At 39.0% G+C, this 18,632-nt stretch overlaps 1 protein-coding gene across 1 annotated transcript; it reads left to right on the top strand.

The window, feature by feature from the left end:
• The first annotated feature begins 8,162 nt into the window (after nucleotides 1–8,162).
• On the top strand, nucleotides 8,163–18,214 carry LOC139657645 (myosin heavy chain, fast skeletal muscle-like). Its single transcript, XM_071535545.1, has 39 exons — nucleotides 8,163–8,369; nucleotides 8,457–8,600; nucleotides 8,693–8,849; nucleotides 8,946–8,973; nucleotides 9,062–9,176; nucleotides 9,290–9,382; nucleotides 9,475–9,538; nucleotides 9,620–9,718; nucleotides 9,812–9,915; nucleotides 10,045–10,183; nucleotides 10,300–10,418; nucleotides 10,806–10,955; nucleotides 11,052–11,222; nucleotides 11,314–11,614; nucleotides 11,788–11,858; nucleotides 11,972–12,059; nucleotides 12,180–12,297; nucleotides 12,377–12,500; nucleotides 12,582–12,718; nucleotides 12,803–13,058; nucleotides 13,155–13,397; nucleotides 13,489–13,665; nucleotides 13,755–13,900; nucleotides 13,985–14,075; nucleotides 14,197–14,586; nucleotides 14,684–14,810; nucleotides 14,971–15,089; nucleotides 15,177–15,373; nucleotides 15,457–15,640; nucleotides 15,743–15,908; nucleotides 16,031–16,155; nucleotides 16,287–16,595; nucleotides 16,683–16,886; nucleotides 16,982–17,107; nucleotides 17,214–17,384; nucleotides 17,470–17,574; nucleotides 17,682–17,777; nucleotides 17,881–18,012; nucleotides 18,118–18,214. The coding sequence occupies exons 1-39, from the start codon at nucleotides 8,163–8,165 to the stop codon at nucleotides 18,136–18,138; spliced, it is 5,814 nt and encodes a 1,937-aa protein (XP_071391646.1). The 3' UTR covers nucleotides 18,139–18,214.
• The last annotated feature ends 418 nt before the right edge of the window (nucleotides 18,215–18,632 follow it).

Raw genomic sequence — 18,632 nt, 5'->3', positions numbered from 1 at the left:
CTGAACCCAACACAGCTAGCAGCATCATGGAGCTCACAGCATTTGCACAGCACCACACACACTGGTATCAATACTCTGACCCTGAGACCTAGAAAGCCCCAGCACTAGCTGACAAAGGATCTGTAGGCTAGACACTGAGAAGAGGGTACACATACTGTCAATATATTTCATTTGAATACTTAGTCTCTTCTATTGTTGTTTTGGTTATCTGGCATGAGGTCAGGTTGTAGTTGGGTGTTTTCCACAAATACATAACAGATCACTGAAAACATCAAATTATAAATCATTTTTGTGATTGATACTGCACTACACACAGATGTAAATTTTGTAACATAACAGCAGCCCATTATGGTCCTGCACAAGCAGTATTATGTTTCTACATGTGCCTTTTTAATGCCTTTTCTATAATAAAATATTTTTATTCTGTATTAACAGTCAGTGTTGAGGTTACTTTTTGGTTTCACGTTTAATTTACATGGGTGTGTAAAAGGCAAAAAATATATAATCCCACACACACCGTCTACACTTGCATGGTGCTTTATTACATTTCAGTCACTGAAATGTAATAAAGCACCATACCAGACGGTGTGTGTGGGATTATATTACTTTTTCAGTAACTTTTGTCCGATGCCCCTGTCACTAAAAGACTTTTAGGTGTGCTGCAGTTGTTTCTCTACACGGAAGTGTAATAAAGTATAACACACAGTTATTTTACTCAAATTTATTGTCATGTACAGTATTATACAAAGTCACATGTTGGCCATATTATTTGGCAAATCAATTCATGCACAGAATGCATAAAATAAGCTTACTGCTCTATACCTCTAAGCTGTAAGGGCCCATACTCTGCTTTATTAATGTTCATTACATTCTGTAGTGAGAATACATTCAAACATACAGGCTCCAGACCAGGATGAAGCTGATTCTCTCTTCTGGTAACCTAGGGAATGAGAAAGGGTAACTGTTAATGAATTTTGCAAGCTTTATACGAACATTACACTAACAATTAAGTTTATATTATATGTTTATCATTTAGCACAGAAAATTTAGAGTAGATGTGAGTACTGTACAAACTAATGTAGCATGCGACATAAACAATAAAGGTGTCAACTCTACAAGAGGTAAGATGTTATGTACAGGGGGAATGACCAGCAGGCCTCCTTGAGATGCAGTTTTTGAATATTTCAGCTACAGTTCTAAAACTGTTGAGCTAGCGTAATAGCTGAATAACACTGACATAACCATATGTTTGCACCCAACAGCTTGCACAGTACTGTTCTGGTGCTGTTGCTTTGGTCTGAGTCTGTGAGATAACCACGGCCCATTAATTTGAATATAACAGATGGAAATAAAAAGAGCTGGGAAATAAATGTGGCATTATGAAATAAAAGTCCCTTGAAATAAATAAATGTGGAATTATGAAATAAAAGTCCCCTGAAATAAATAAAAGTAGTCCTTTGAAAAACGTCATTTTGAAACAAAAACCTATTTATTTATTTATTTAACTATATTGACTATATTTATATATTTATATTTACATGTATTTATATATTTATATATTTATTGCCTCATTTATCTATTTTAGGATTTATTTCATAGCCATATTTATTTATTTCATAGTCATATTTATTTATTTATGTATTTATTTATTTATTTAATATTGACTTAAATGGCATTTCATAGAAATCTAGTAATATAATATATAATATAACATAATTTTACATTTTTGGTTAATATTATACAGGGTTGCTGTTTCTTGACTTAATCCAAGAGGTTAGGTGGTGTAGAAATGCAGGAAATATGTTTAATAATTTTGTCTAATGTGTTTTACTCTACTTGATGCTGCGGTTCACTGATGCTGTGGAAATTAAAGAAAGGGTAAAGGAAAACTGAAGACTTTGTTCTCTGGTGAATGCCATTTTTCTTTAGACACTATAAGTTGCAGGACAAAACATACCACATTTGTGTTTACATACTTGCATAACTTTTCCTCTGAAGACAGTAATAAGGTCATTCCTAAACAAGTGTTAACTACATTCAGAGTGACCCAGACAAATGGGCTCAGCAAGACGATTTTTAAGTATTCCAAAAGTAATCCAAAGTATTTAGAATACGTTACTTAACTTGAGTAATCTAATGGAATACGTTACAAATTACATTTTAGGGCATGTATTCAGTAATCTGTAGTGGAATACGTTTTAAAAGTAACCCTCCCAACACTGTATATAGGTGACTATAATTAGTAAAATATTTGGCTAAGAGTTATGTTTCATTCATATATTTCCATACTACATTTACGAGGGCCCTGGCTGTGGTGGACTTTCCACCACAGCCAGGGCCCACAGTCCATTATCAAAGGGATGATAAAATAACATCCATCTACAAATTACAAATGAACGATATGTCCACCCTGTCGGGTCTAGGTGGCCGACAGGGTGGACATATCGTTCATTTGTAATTTGTGAGCGTTAGCATATTAGCTAGCTTAGCATATTAGCTAGCTGTGACTAACTAACTAGCTAGTCACAGTTAGGTTGTTGAAGAGAATTTTGTATATTTAAACTTAAACTTAATTAAATATTTTATGCCGACAGGGTGGACATGTTAAGCTTGGGCAGAGCAAGTAAGCAAACTTATACACAGAAAATTTGTCAATAGGAAAGTCAGCTACCCCATCACCTCACCTCTTGAATTTCACGCCACTGAAGAGAGAAAACCAATGTCATCGTGATGTCGCTAGAGTGGATGGCCTTTTCTTAAAGGGGTGGATTCCCCAATATGACAGGGTGGACAATCATTTAAGGGACACACACACACTCTTATTTTTTATTAAATAAAAATATTATTTTTATTACCAAATGATCAATACACTTAAGTTGAGTAATATCCTATTTAAGAAAATAATAATATGAAAACAAAAATTTAAAATGTTATGATTTGACTATATTTTACTCACATTGAAATTGAATGAGCAGTGCATGGGACATAGCAAAATAGCATGCATCCTCAAAAAAATCTAGAAAATGTATCTAAAGAGCTAAGTAATGCTATTTTCTATGACTATAAAGACTTAGCCCAATATAACAAACCCTTTCATAGTAATTTTTATGTTAAGTTAACATGGCAAATTAATTATTTATGTACAGGCACCCTACAGCGATATTGTCCCATATGGAGTCAGTCTGGCTTCTCAACGGTACGGATCTATCAAATTGAATTGTGATGGCCACCACCAGTGTGTCTGCTTTAAGCACTTGCAATTGAAATAGGGTAAAAGTGTTTACTATGGTTTTAGCCTTTTATGTACATTCCATTTAGGTTTATGTAGATATCACAAGTAGCCTACTGAAGCCTAGAAAGAATTTAATGTATAGTAAATATGTTTTGTAAACTAATTGCAGGCTCTGCAAATGTAAACAACTTTCTCTCCCCAAAATGCATGGTGCACCTTTAATGGGGAATGGAAACACTAGTCAAATGACTAGTCAAATAATCATGTCACATTTGACAAAACAGTTTTACAATCGAATAAATTGATTTTGAAGTAACCTAATTTTAACCCATCTGTCTTATGGGGGCTGCCATGTTTTTGTTGTCATGGATATGCCGTGTCACTGGTTGGATAAGTATGCAAGCAAGCATGTAGTGAACTCTGAGACACGGGGAGACGTTGGGTCTCCCTGGCTACTTCCGTCATCAGCTCTGTAAAAATATGCAGACCTGAGAGCCCCAAAATGAATGGAGTGGGATGTAAAATTGCTTATGGGGATGGTCGAGCGAGCTAGAGAGAGAGAGAGATGGTCGAGTGAGCTAGAGAGAGATGGTCAAGCGAGCTAGAAAGTGAATGAAGAGAGGGAGCGGTAGTAAAGAGAAAGCCGGTGAATCAGAGAAATAAAACATTTTCTGATTGTTTCACAGCGGTTACGTTCTAAAGCACAGAGAGAGAGAGAGCCCCGTATCAAAATACCGGTAGCCTACCTTAGAAAAAAGATTTAAAAAATAAAAAAAAGATCAACGGAGAAATGTCTTGCTGCTGCTTCTCCTGAGTTTTGTTCAGCAAATTTGAAACTGACAGCTTGAATTTCAGGTCATACTTTTTTCTCTGTGTCGCCATGGCGATCAGCAAATGTGACTGACGTTTGAATGCAAGTAAAAAAAATAAATAAACTGCTTCGCAGTGTCAATGGCAACCAGTTTACGGATTACATATAAAATTACATTTAAAAAAACGAATATCCGAATCCTAAAATTGAAACCCGAATACCTACCCAATGAACGAATATCCGAATAGTCGAATATTCGGGTCCAGCCCTAGTATTTTGAACTACATTTTAAAAATAAATTAAGATTACTGTTGAATTCATGTATATTAGATGCTAAGAGTCAAAGCTAACATAGCAGACCTTGCTAGCTGCCATTTATCTGCAAAATTAGCAAAAATGTCATTTCCGCAACATGTCTTTACCGCAGCAGTTTTAGGTGTTGCGGTAAAGACCCTGTGTCGCGGTAAAGACAAATTCAAGGTGAGTTATATATTATATTGCAAATATTAAGTCTATCGTAAACTAAACATAAACATGTCATTTTTGCAACCCTTAATGAGACCAAATTGAGAAATAGTGGACTTAGTACACAAATGTAATGTTGTGGTAAGATGCTGTTAGTGTTATGGGCTCGTGTTAGTGTATTAGTATTAATGTTCGTGCCACATCAATTTTAGGCCAGAATATTTTTGAAACATGAAAATCAGTTTGACCCAGTCTTTACTGCAATACCTCTACTATCTTTGACACATGTAATACCTGTTTTTGTCTGTTACTATTGTTCTCTACAGTAGCCTATTGTTAAGGTTACATTATTAACATACATTTGCCATTAACATTACCGACACAAGATGTCATTACCGCAGCAATGCTTTATTTGAATTATTATTATGATTTTTATTTGCAAAAATTATTTTAACACTTAAGTAGAGATGATTTACACATTAGAATTGCAATATCAGGATTCATAAAAAGCAAGATATTTTATTTTTCGTGTGTATGAAGACAATTGACATCTAAGGTTATGTCTAAATTTTCCATGGCGTAGAGAAAACCATGAAATCCCCTATTTTTTATTATTTTTTTATATCAGTATTTACAATGATGCACAAAGCTTGATGAAAATGAATTTAAATGTCTTAAAATTATATAGAAATTAAAAAAGGAAAATGTATAAAATGAATGTTATTGTAATGTTGCGGTAAGGACATTTTGTAAGAACAAGTGATGAAAACCATGAAAAATAAACATATTCCAGATTAACATCTTAACGACTATATGCAATTTTGTGTACCTGTTTATATGTATTACAGACTCTGATGGTTAAAGTTAAAATTCATAGAGGTTGATTTTTTAAATTTGAGAGAGTCAAAAGTGACTCTCAAAAGGTTGCAGAAACACCCATGCATAGGTTTTACTGCCAAATCTTTACTAGAGTAGAGGTCCAGAAGTTCCCTCATTGCATGTTGTGGTGTGGTAAGCGTAAGTGAGCTCACTGTTCGAACAGAATGACTAAGTTTGATAATGCTGATATTTGATATATTTTGATAATAATGTGATAAGCTCACCAAATGGGATGCAAATATTAATTTGTATGTTTAGATTTCCCCATTCTAAAATTATGGGGAAATTCTGTCAATAATGGTATTTTTTGAAAGGAAAGCAACAGTTTAGAATCAGAATCAGATTTATTTTCACCAGGTACATTTTCACATACTAGGAATTTGACTTGGTGAAGTTGGTGCAGTGCAATATACAGACAAACAAGCAGCAATCAAGCTTTACAAAGAAAATTTAAATATCAAATATCAGATACAAAGAAGAAGAAAGAAGAGATTCCTGAAAAAAATATATATACAGTATATACAATAAGTGTGGTGACTAAGTGGATCAGCAAGGGGCTTTTTACAAGAGCTCAGTAGCAAGTTGCATTTGACCAAGTACCAAAAATGAATAAATAGTGTTACTGTACAGGGAATACAAATATGATAGATATGACTATGTGTTTACAGATGTACAATTTGTGTGGAATTGTGCTCAGAGAGTCAGTGAAAGACAGGGATTGTTTGTAAGCCTCACTGCCATGGGGAAGAAACTGTTGTGGTGTCGTGAGGTTCTGGTCTTGATAGACCACAGTCTCTTGCCAGAGGGGAGTCTCTCGAAGATGAGATGACCGGGGTGAGAAGGGTCAGCCATGATCTTCTCTGCGCGCCTCCTGGTCCTGGAGAGAAGGCAGGTTGCAGCCGATCGCCTTCTCTGCAGAGCGGATGATTCGCTGCAGCCTGGACTTGTCCCTGGCAGTAGAAGCAGCAAACTAGATGGTAATGGAGGATGTGAGAATGGGCTGTGTAGAACTGCACCATCATTTTATGCGGCAGGTTGTCGGGGTTGGATGTGTTAGGGGTATCTAGGAGACTGGGGCTGGCGGGGGGGGGCCTGGTTGTGTGGATTGCGGTCCAGGCTGTCTGACACAAATGTATCAGATGTGTGAGTGGTGTCTATTGTAGGGGGCGGGGGGCGGGGGATGGGGGGTTGGTTATGTGGATTGGAGTCAGGACTGCCACCTTCTCTGTTGAATCTACAATAGAACTCATTCAGGTTGTTGGCCAGTCGGAGATTGTCGGTGGAGTGGGAGGATTTGGTCTTGTAGCTGGTAATCTCCTGTAGTCCCTTCCAGACTGACAAGGAGTCAGTGGCTGAGAACTGATGTTCCAGTTTCTTGGAGTACTGTCGTTTAGAGTGAAGAAATCAGTTGAGACCATACTACAGTATAAGTTTGCCTTCATAAATGACACATGCACACATTCAATACCTCATTAGACCTCGTTATGCATGCTCTATTTTTGTTTACGACATTTAACTTAAACTGTAGCACAACAGGCTTGAGTTTTGCTATTTTTAAACTTAGTAAAGCTTACCCTCGTTACTGATGGGTGAAAATAAAATGAGTTTCATGAGAACATAAAAGAAGTTGATGAAATCAAAACATGTAGTAATGGAAAAGTATTTCAAACAAATTATAAATACATGCAACACAACACCCACTGTACGGTTGCTGCTACTCTATTGAATCTTATCCTCTGGCATGAACTCCTAAAAGTTTATAAGCACTACGCATGCCAAAAAAGGCTTGCCAGTAATGGTTGCAATGTTGCAAGCACAAGTGTTAAAGCTTGACCTGATTTATTTATAGATGTGTCTTTTTAATTTGTCAGATCAAATTAATACCACAGTATGTATGGAAACAAATTACAAATGTTTAATGTTGAATCTGTTATATTTTAGGCATGATAACTGATTCACATATGTTACAGAGTCAGTTAGTTCACTTATATTACATGAAATATATGGGCAGAAAATTATTTTTCATCTTGTATTACATGAGACAGATGGCAAATTATTTTGCACTACAAGATGGGGGCCAATGAAGAGTCAAATGCAAATGAAAATGCATTAGAGCCTTTTGAAGACATCCCCATATTTAGTTTCTGCTTGGCCTGCAGAATGACATTAATATAAGGAGGATCATGATGAGATGGACAGGCTGCAGGGGATTTCAGAGACTACGAACTGCTGGTAAGTGAGACTGATGTTTCAGCTGTCATTCTTGGCAAAGAAGTTGTATTAGAGATGCTTAGTGCTTGACACACATGTTTAATTAATAACCAGTTTAATATTTATTAATGGCATGATAATGTGAGATGGGGAAAGCTCTTCAATGTGATATATATATACAAAATATTTCAAGTAAGTAAGCTATGAGTCAAGGGTAAAAATATGGTTGTGTGACTCTAATTGAAATGTAGCAAATGTAAATGAGGAATATTATACTAATCTGTATTTGGTTATACTAATCTGTAATCTCTATACTACCTGCATCACTTGAAACTCAAGTAATAACTCATTAACATCACATAAAACTCTTTGTTCATTTAGGGGTTGTGAAAAGTTCCTCTGTGATTGGGTGGTAGAAAAAGGTGAGAGTTACCTTTTCTCTATTTAAGCTACAGAATATAAAGAATCCTTGTATCATACAGTGTTCAGTCTCCAAAGCAAACAATGCACATCAGATAAGAGGAAAGTTAATTTCTGTTTGTCAATCTACAGAAAGCCGCCAACATGAGTACTGACGCGGAGATGGCCGTTTATGGCAAGGCCGCCATTTATCTCCGTAAGCCAGAGAAGGAGAGGATTGAGGCTCAAAACGCACCCTTTGATGCCAAATCCGCTGCCTATGTGGCTGATGATAAGGAGCTGTACCTTAAATGTACAATCCTGAAGAAAGATGGTGGCAAAGTCACCGTGAAAGTTCTTACCAACCAGGAGGTAGGTTGAAGTTTCATGGAAACTCACAGCAGTGAAACTTACTGTTGGAATTTCAAGACAAGCTGAAATTGTGTGTCAATATTTCAGGAGAGGACGGTTAAGGAGGATGATGTCACCCCTATGAACCCTCCCAAGTATGACAAAATTGAGGACATGGCCATGATGACCCATCTCAATGAAGCCTCTGTGCTGTATAACCTCAAAGAGCGTTATGCAGCATGGATGATCTACGTAAGCTCTTCTGCCTATGGAGAAGTATAATATTGCACATGGACTCATATACAACATACTGTGAGTGGTCATATCTCTCTCATCCCCTTCAGACCTACTCTGGGCTGTTCTGCGCAACTGTGAATCCCTACAAGTGGCTCCCAGTGTACGATGCTGAGGTTGTATCTGCTTACAGAGGCAAAAAGCGCATGGAGGCTCCACCCCACATCTTCTCTGTCTCTGACAATGCCTACCAGTTCATGGCTACTGGTATGTTCTTGTCAAGAAAATGTATAAACTATCAATAAACTCAATAATTTATGTTACATAGATAAGAAATACATTTCTTCATTTTTCCTTTTGCAGATAGGGAGAACCAGTCTGTCTTGATCACGTAAGTTTTATATCTATTGCACCTCTGTAAGACCAGTAGCATCAAATGAATTGAATTAATTTCTCTGAATCTACATATCCATCCCCAGTGGAGAATCTGGTGCTGGAAAGACTGTGAACACCAAGCGTGTCATCCAGTACTTTGCAACAATCTCAGTGGGTGGTGGAGAAAAGAAGAAGGAGCAAACATCAGGAAAGATGCAGGTAAATTCTCATGAGTATTTTCTAAAAACATTGAAAACATTTCTGAAAAATGAACACAAAATAGAAATGTACTACTGAAATGAATATTAAAAAAAAAAAAAAATGGATTTCAGGGGTCACTGGAGGACCAGATTATTGCAGCCAATCCCTTGCTGGAAGCCTATGGTAATGCCAAGACTGTGAGGAATGACAACTCCTCTCGTTTTGTAAGTATGGAGAGATTTCAAACTGTGAGAAATATTTTCAATTATACATTGCCTATGCAGAGGGATGTTAAACAATATGCTATTCCAAACAGGGTAAATTCATCAGAATCCATTTTGGCACAACTGGTAAACTGGCTAGTGCTGATATTGAGACATGTAAGTATCAACTTCACATATTAAATGAAATGACTGGCATTATCAGTGGTGTAGATTTTGAATCATGAACAATGCTTATAGATCTGCTGGAGAAGTCTAGAGTGACGTTCCAGCTTCCTGATGAGAGAGGCTACCACATCTTCTACCAGATGATGACCAACCACAAACCTGAGCTGATTGGTGAGCTAAACATTGTGATACAATGTTAAAACAACCCACGTTGTTCACATGGTCCATAACCAGTCATTACTTTAAACCTTTTTTGATCTCCAGAAATGACGCTCATCACCACCAACCCCTATGACTTCCCCATGTGCAGTCAGGGTCAGATTACTGTGGCCAGCATTGATGACAAAGAAGAGTTGGTTGCCACTGATGTCAGTGATGTTCACTCTCATTTTCATTTTCTGAATCTATTATACATTCAATATTCCATCACAATTACTCAGTAAAATGTATTTTCCATAGTGACTTTTACTCAGTGTCAATATCTCTATTGATCGCAGACTGCTATTGACATTCTGGGCTTCAGCAATGAGGAGAAGATGGCCATCTACAAGTTTACCGGTGCTGTGCTCCACCATGGTAACATGAAGTTCAAGCAGAAGCAGCGTGAAGAGCAGGCTGAGCCAGATGGCACAGAGGGTGAGGATTAACTTCATGGATGAGTTAAAAAACCTCTGGCATGAAATTAATCTTTCTATGTCACATTTTACAAATCAGTCATATATCTAGTAAATGTATTTTTGTGACATTTTCAGAGGCTGACAAGATTTCTTACTTGCTGGGCCTGAACTCGGCTGACATGCTGAAGGCTCTGTGCTACCCCAGAGTGAAGGTCGGAAATGAGTATGTCACCAAGGGACAGACTGTGCCACAGGTCAGCAGATTATTCTGTTGTTTAATTCATTCCATACAATCTCATAATTAAGTCAAGGGCCAGTGCATGAATGTGGTTAAGTTCCTTATGAAGCTGAAGTATGTAGAAAGTATTTCTGTTGTAATGGAGCAATTTCATGAATTACATTTATCTGGAATAGATAGTTTGCATCTGAATGTCCTCTGTTACCTGTGTTGATTGCCGTATTGTTAGTTCTGTTTCAGTTAAAATTGTACTGCTAGACATAATATTTGTCCTGTAGGCAAAAAAATAATCCAATCATCCAATGTGTAAATTTCAGTTGAAGGATCTGTACTTAATTAAATCTGTGAGAGGACCCTCTTTGTGGATTCTAATGATATTGATTCAATTGAAACTTTTCATCAGGTCAACAACTCAGTGAGTGCCCTGGCTAAGTCTATCTATGAAAGAATGTTCTTGTGGATGGTCATCCGCATCAACCAAATGCTGGACACCAAGCAGCCAAGGCAATTCTTCATTGGTGTGCTGGACATTGCTGGTTTTGAAATCTTTGATGTAAGTATTCATTCATGGTAATGGATTGAGAAGATAATTTTGTAACAGAAGTTTTTTGTTTGCGATATATTAGGTTAATCCTATTTCCACTCACAGTACAACAGCATGGAGCAGTTGTGTATCAACTTCACCAATGAGAAACTGCAACAGTTCTTCAACCACCACATGTTTGTCCTGGAGCAAGAGGAGTACAAGAAGGAGGGTATCATCTGGGAGTTCATTGACTTTGGCATGGACTTGGCTGCCTGCATTGAGCTCATTGAAAAGGTACACAATAATGTTGTGACTTTATGTTAAAATTCATGATATGCTACAACAGTGCCTCTTCATGATGTATCTCTTTGCACTTTTTATACAGCCCATGGGCATCTTCTCCATCCTTGAAGAGGAGTGCATGTTCCCAAAGGCCTCAGACACTACCTTCAAAAACAAGCTGTATGACCAGCACCTCGGTAAAAACAAAGCATTTGAGAAGCCCAAGCCAGCCAAAGGCAAGGCTGAGGCCCATTTCTCTCTGGTGCACTATGCTGGAACTGTGGACTACAATATCTGTGGCTGGCTGGACAAGAACAAGGATCCCCTGAACGACTCTGTTGTTCAGCTGTACCAGAAGTCTGGTGTTAAACTGTTGCCTGTCCTGTATCCCCCTGTCGTTGAAGGTACAGTATCACTTTATAACGCTGGTTAGGATTATGGGAATTCATGTTTCTGTCTTTAAGATAAACAATATGCCTACTCAAAAAAGTCAGTTGAATGATAACTTTCCAGCTTGATCATAAGTAAACAACATTGAACCTATCAACTCATGATGTTAATAAATCAAAATCAACAGAGACTGGCGGTGGCAAGAAGGGAGGAAAGAAGAAGGGTGGTTCCATGCAGACTGTGTCCTCACAGTTCAGGGTAAATTTTAAGAACAGCCTTAAGTGCCTGTTCGTAATTAAACTGAAATAAAAGTTTTTATTTTTATTTTATGCTTTTCATGAACATATTTTGGTTTTATCTTGTATCTACAGGAGAACTTGGGCAAGCTTATGACCAACTTGAGGAGCACTCATCCTCACTTTGTACGTTGCCTGATTCCCAACGAGTCAAAGACTCCAGGTACACTGACAGCTAACTAATGTTCTTAATATTTTCTGTACATGTTGCAGTCATTAACACAGCTTAGCGTTAGTCCTTCACTTTGTCATTAATAATTATGAAGTTACAAATTCTTCACAGGTCTGATGGAAAACTTCCTGGTTATCCACCAGCTGAGGTGTAACGGTGTGCTGGAGGGTATCAGAATCTGCAGGAAAGGTTTCCCCAGCAGAATCCTCTATGCTGACTTCAAGCAGAGGTATTACCTAATTTACCACAGAGTTTTCCTAACTTTGAAAAGAAGGTCCCGAATGTGACCATTAACTGTTTTGCAATAGGTACAAAGTACTGAATGCCAGTGTCATCCCTGAGGGACAATTCATTGACAACAAGAAGGCCTCTGAGAAGCTGCTTGGGTCAATTGATGTGAATCATGAGGAGTATAAATTTGGACACACCAAGGTAAACAATTGAGTAAAAAAAACTAAACTCTGTTTCATGGATGAAAATCAGTTGTGCATAATATTTTTATGTTCTCGTCAGGTGTTCTTCAAAGCTGGTCTACTAGGTACCCTTGAGGAGATGCGAGATGAGAAGCTTGCTTCTCTGGTCACCATGACTCAGGCTCTCTGCCGTGCCTATGTCATGAGGAAGGAGTTTGTGAAGATGATGGAAAGGAGGCAAGTGGAAATTCTAACCATATATTTAGGCTGAATGCAGTGCCAAAATGACTTTGTACATAACACAGTGATTTCCTTCCATAGGGAAGCCATTTACAGCATCCAGTACAATATCCGCTCATTCATGAATGTGAAACACTGGCCATGGATGAAGGTGTACTACAAGATTAAGCCCCTTCTGAAGAGTGCTGAAACTGAAAAGGAGCTGCAGAACATGAAGGAAAACTATGAGAAGATGAAAACAGACCTGGCCGCAGCCCAGGCTAAGAAGAAGGAACTGGAGGAGAAGATGGTGTCTCTTCTGCAGGAGAAGAATGATCTGCAGCTGCAAGTGGCATCTGTGAGTAAATGTCAACAGAAAGCTTTGTTGATTTCTCACATCTTTTCCAGAGCAAATGTTGAAATATTTTCCCCTTTTCACTTTTGTTCTAATTAGGAAGGAGAGAATCTGTCAGATGCTGAGGAGAGATGTGAGGGACTTATCAAGAGTAAGATCCAGCTGGAGGCAAAACTCAAAGAGACAACTGAGAGACTGGAGGATGAGGAGGAAATCAATGCTGAGCTAACTGCCAAGAAGAGGAAACTGGAGGATGAATGCTCTGAGCTCAAGAAGGACATTGATGACCTGGAGCTTACCTTAGCCAAAGTGGAGAAGGAGAAGCATGCCACTGAGAACAAGGTTCATGGATAGGTTCAAGGTTCTCTGTCTAATATATCATGCAATATTTGAATAATTACCCAGTTATGACAATGTGTTTTTACATATTCAGGTGAAGAACCTGACTGAAGAGATGGCCTCTCAAGATGAGAGCATTGCTAAGCTGACAAAGGAGAAGAAAGCCCTCCAAGAGGCACATCAGCAGACTCTTGATGACCTGCAGGCAGAGGAAGACAAAGTCAACACTCTGACCAAGGCCAAGACCAAGCTTGAGCAGCAAGTGGATGATGTGAGTTCATGAACATGCTATTTGCGATTCAATAAGAATATATGCTTGCTGTTAACCTTTAGTAATTATAAACACATGGTATTTTGCAGCTTGAAGGTTCTCTGGAGCAAGAGAAGAAGCTCCGCATGGACCTTGAGAGAGCAAAGAGGAAGCTTGAGGGTGATCTGAAACTGGCCCAGGAATCCATCATGGATCTTGAGAATGACAAGCAGCAGTCTGATGAGAAAATCAAGAAGTAATGTGGACAGAATTTGAAAACTGTATGCACAAAATATGTTATTGCAACCAGTATCTTATGATGATGTCATTTACTCAACAGGAGGGACTTTGAGATAAGCCAGCATCTCAGTAAGATTGAAGATGAACAATCCTTGGGTGCTCAGCTACAGAAGAAGATTAAAGAGCTCCAGGTGTGTAATGTTTGATTTCAAATCTATGTCAAACTTATCATTGAGTTTTTATGCAATGTGTCAGTTGCATACATTCATTTACATACATTACACATACATACATTCTTTTTTAACTTTCAAGGCTCGTATTGAGGAACTGGAGGAAGAGATCGAGGCTGAGCGTGCTGCGCGCGCCAAGGTTGAGAAGCAGAGAGCTGACCTCTCCAGGGAACTTGAAGAGATCAGTGAGAGACTTGAGGAGGCCGGTGGAGCCACTGCTGCTCAGATTGAGATGAACAAGAAGCGTGAAGCTGAGTTCCAGAAGCTGCGTCGTGACCTTGAGGAGTCCACCTTACAGCATGAAGCCACTGCTGCTGCTCTCCGCAAGAAGCAGGCTGACAGTGTTGCAGAGCTGGGAGAACAGATCGACAACCTGCAGCGTGTCAAGCAGAAGCTGGAGAAGGAGAAGAGTGAATACAAGATGGAGATTGATGACCTGTCTAGCAATATGGAAGCTGTGGCAAAAGCCAAGGTATAACGTTATTTTATATACATATGTACTGTACATACACACTTGAGAAAAAACATTAGTGGGAGAATTATTGAACCTGTCTAATGTTGATAAACAGGGAAATCTCGAGAAGATGTGCCGCACCCTTGAGGACCAGTTCAGTGAACTTAAGGCTAAGAATGATGAGAATGTTCGCCAGATAAATGACGTCAGCGCTCAGAGAGCAAGACTGATGACAGAGAATGGCAAGTCTTACTTTCATTGACTTGTTCATAAAAAATACCAATGTACTTTTGAACTCAATCCATAATTAGACTCAATCTATAATTAGAAACCATTTTTTACTCAATGCTGGGTCAGTTGAAAATGAATAAATTTCAACCAAAAAAATCTATTTCCATCTAGGTGAGTTTGGTCGTCAGCTTGAGGAGAAAGAAGCCCTTGTCTCCCAGCTGACCAGAGGCAAGCAAGCCTTCACACAGCAGATTGAGGAGCTGAAGAGACAAATCGAGGAGGAAGTTAAGGTGAGGAAAATTGTCAGAGATTTCAAGGTTCTTTAAGGATTGCATGTTCATATATTCACCGGTTTTTATTTTAATAATCTTTTGCAGGCCAAGAATGCCCTTGCCCACGGTGTGCAATCAGCCCGCCATGACTGTGATCTTCTGAGGGAGCAGTTTGAGGAGGAGCAGGAGGCCAAGGCAGAACTGCAACGTGGAATGTCCAAGGCCAACAGTGAAGTGGCCCAATGGAGGAGCAAGTATGAAACTGATGCTATCCAGCGCACTGAGGAGCTTGAAGAGTCAAAGTGAGTCAATGAAGATTTTGTCACCCCAAAATACTTGTTAGAATAGTATACATGAATGATTACATTTGGCAAATGCTTAACAGGAAAAAGCTTGCCCAGCGCCTTCAGGAAGCTGAGGAACAGATTGAGGCTGTGAACTCCAAGTGTGCGTCTCTGGAGAAAACCAAACAGAGGCTCCAGGGCGAGGTGGAGGACCTCATGATTGATGTGGAGAGAGCCAATGGTTTGGCTGCCAACCTTGACAAGAAGCAGAGGAACTTTGATAAGGTGTGTTGACACTGATTACCTTGTCACAGCCACTGGAAGTGTCAAAGTATAACCATTCCAAAATTGGGTCACATTTCTCATTTTATTTAAATTGCTATACAGGTTCTGGCAGAATGGAAGCAGAAATACGAGGAGGGTCAGGCAGAGCTTGAGGGAGCTCAGAAAGAGGCTCGTTCTCTCAGCACTGAGCTGTTCAAGATGAAAAACTCTTACGAGGAAGCTCTGGATCAGCTGGAGACCCTGAAGCGCGAGAACAAGAACCTGCAACGTGAGTTCTTATCTGATAATGTTGGCAATAGTAATTTGAAATATGTTCATGATTGTTAATATGTATACATCAGTTAGAATGGGACACATAGCCTTAACCTAAACATATACAACCTTCTGCAGAGGAAATCTCAGACCTGACTGAACAGATTGGTGAGACTGGAAAAAGCATCCATGAGCTGGAGAAGTCCAAGAAGCAGGTGGAGACAGAGAAGTCAGAGATCCAGTCAGCTCTTGAGGAGGCTGAGGTGAAATTTCAACTGGAAAGCATTAGAATTTCCTTTGTCTGTGAAATTTACATATGTGAACAACAGAGACATGTCCAATATTACATTCAGAAGGCAACATGGGCTATGTTTTTATATTTGTTACATTTTAGGGAACTCTGGAACATGAGGAGTCCAAGATTCTGCGTGTCCAGCTGGAGCTCAACCAGATCAAAGGTGAGGTTGACAGAAAGCTGGCAGAGAAAGATGAGGAGATGGAGCAGATCAAGAGGAACAGCCAGAGGGTGATTGACTCCATGCAGAGCACCCTTGACTCTGAGGTCAGGAGCAGGAACGATGCCCTGAGAATCAAGAAGAAGATGGAGGGAGATCTGAATGAGATGGAGATTCAGCTGAGTCATGCTAACCGCCAGGCTGCTGAGGCCCAGAAGCAGCTGAGGAATGTCCAGGGACAACTGAAGGTACATCACATGACAACTGTACATGCCATTCTATGTGCAGCAACATTCTGATCTTTTTCTGTTTCTACACCACAATCTTAACATTAGGATGCCCAGTTGCACCTTGATGATGCTCTCAGAGCACAGGAAGACCTCAAGGAGCAAGCCGCTATGGTCGAGCGTAGGAATGGTCTCATGGTGGCTGAAATTGAAGAGCTGAGGGTTGGTCTGGAACAGACAGAGAGAGGCCGTAAAGTGGCTGAGCAAGAGCTGGTGGATGCTAGTGAGCGTGTTGGATTGCTGCACTCTCAGGTAAAAACAAATTCTTCACTAATTCTATAATAAATACATTTTTAAATAATACGTGCACATCATTGCTAAACTGTATTTTTCCTTCTTCTTCCTAGAATACAAGCCTTATGAACACAAAGAAGAAGCTGGAGACTGACCTGGTCCAAGTCCAGAGTGAAGTAGATGACAGTGTTCAGGAATCAAGAAATGCAGAGGAGAAGGCCAAGAAAGCCATCACTGATGTGGGTTTAAATTTTATTTCATAGTCATCCAGATCTCATCCATACATCTGGAAGAACATGAATTTCGTATGGCATTTCTAATTAACATAAATGATTCATTTTTTAGGCTGCTATGATGGCTGAAGAGCTGAAGAAAGAACAGGACACTAGCAGTCATCTGGAGAGGATGAAGAAGAACCTGGAGATCACAGTCAAGGACCTGCAGCACCGCCTGGATGAAGCTGAGAACTTGGCCATGAAGGGTGGCAAGAAACAGCTCCAGAAACTGGAGTCCAGGGTAAGATAACTGTTACACAGATTACAGTATATGACATTACAAAATATGCAAAATAAGTCTCATAGTTTATAATTAATTTCTGAAGGTGCGTGAGCTGGAGGCAGAGGTTGAAGCTGAACAGAGACGTGGAGCAGACGCTGTTAAAGGTGTCCGTAAATATGAGAGGAGAGTGAAGGAACTCACATACCAGGTATACCAAGCTTACTTTGTTACAGTGTTCCTATTGACTAAATGACCATATTAAAAGATATGCCAATTATTAATGGTCATTCATGTTTGTGTTCATACTTACATTAGACTGAAGAGGACAAGAAGAATGGCACCCGGCTGCAAGCTCTGGTAGACAAGCTGCAACTGAAGGTGAAGGCCTACAAGAGGCAGGCTGAGGAAGCGGTAAGTTGAAATCATGTAAAAATACTTCATCTATTTGCAAACGTTTTCACAATTTTTACTCTAGTCTTAGGATTTGCAATGAGAATTTATGATGGTTTCACAGGAGGAGCAGGCCAACACTCACCTGACAAAGTGCAGGAAGATTCAGCACGAGTTGGAGGAGGCTGAAGAGCGAGCTGATATTGCCGAGTCTCAGGTCAACAAGCTGAGAGCTAAGAGCCGTGACTCTGGCAAGGTAAACACACGTTTTTCATCAGTGCATGTTAATTCATTGAATATTAACTTTGGAATTATTGAAAAATCTTCTTTGGGTTTGTCTAAAACTGTTTATATTTCACAGGGAAAAGAAGCAGCTGAATAAATGCTTTCATTAGAAGCATTGGAAGAAGTCATAAAATATGACAACGCTGTTGATTACATACAATAAATTTTACCACAAATATTTGTCTTGTATTTATTCATTGCCTCAGTCATTTGAGCAGGAAAGCAGTCAAAGCATCTGACTTAGAAGTTAAGTGGTGATTAAGTGCTTGAAGTTTTATTTTTCGACTTTCTATGCTTTTGTCGTCCCATTTACTTCACAAATACAATGTAAAAGTCTCATTTTCTTCAGCGTTTAATCAATACTGTCTAAGCTGGGGAATTTAAGTTTACTGAGCAGCATTTCATGAAAATGTTTTGTTTACTTGGAAGTATTAAATGAAAATGGCTTGTCTTTATTAATCCATGACCTCCAGTGTGATCATGTCATAGTTTTGAATAATTGACGTAGCATTCAAGTCAAGCACAGGTGAAGAGGATGTTGCTACAGTTCCTTGTCCTCCTCTGTTTTGACCTTGCATTGTGGAATAAAAA

Source organism: Centroberyx affinis, unplaced genomic scaffold (genome assembly GCF_046629955.1).
Source record: "Centroberyx affinis isolate AG114_WGS23_722 - 3 ecotype Tasmania unplaced genomic scaffold, CSIRO-AGI_Caff_v1 ptg002728l_1, whole genome shotgun sequence".
Lineage (NCBI taxonomy): Eukaryota > Metazoa > Chordata > Actinopteri > Beryciformes > Berycidae > Centroberyx > Centroberyx affinis.
This window is presented reverse-complemented; position numbering and strand designations above follow the sequence as displayed.

What these genes read in the sequence shown, in the direction of transcription:
- LOC139657645 (XM_071535545.1), top strand. Translation starts at nt 8,163, where the DNA reads ATGAGTACTGACGCGGAGATGGCCGTTTATGGCAAGGCCGCCATTTAT. An exon ending in TAGTGCTGATATTGAGACAT is followed by an intron (nt 9,539 to 9,619) that starts GTAAGTATCAAC and finishes CAATGCTTATAG; the next exon opens with ATCTGCTGGAGAAGTCTAGA. An exon ending in AGAGGCAGGCTGAGGAAGCG is followed by an intron (nt 17,778 to 17,880) that starts GTAAGTTGAAAT and finishes ATGGTTTCACAG; the next exon opens with GAGGAGCAGGCCAACACTCA.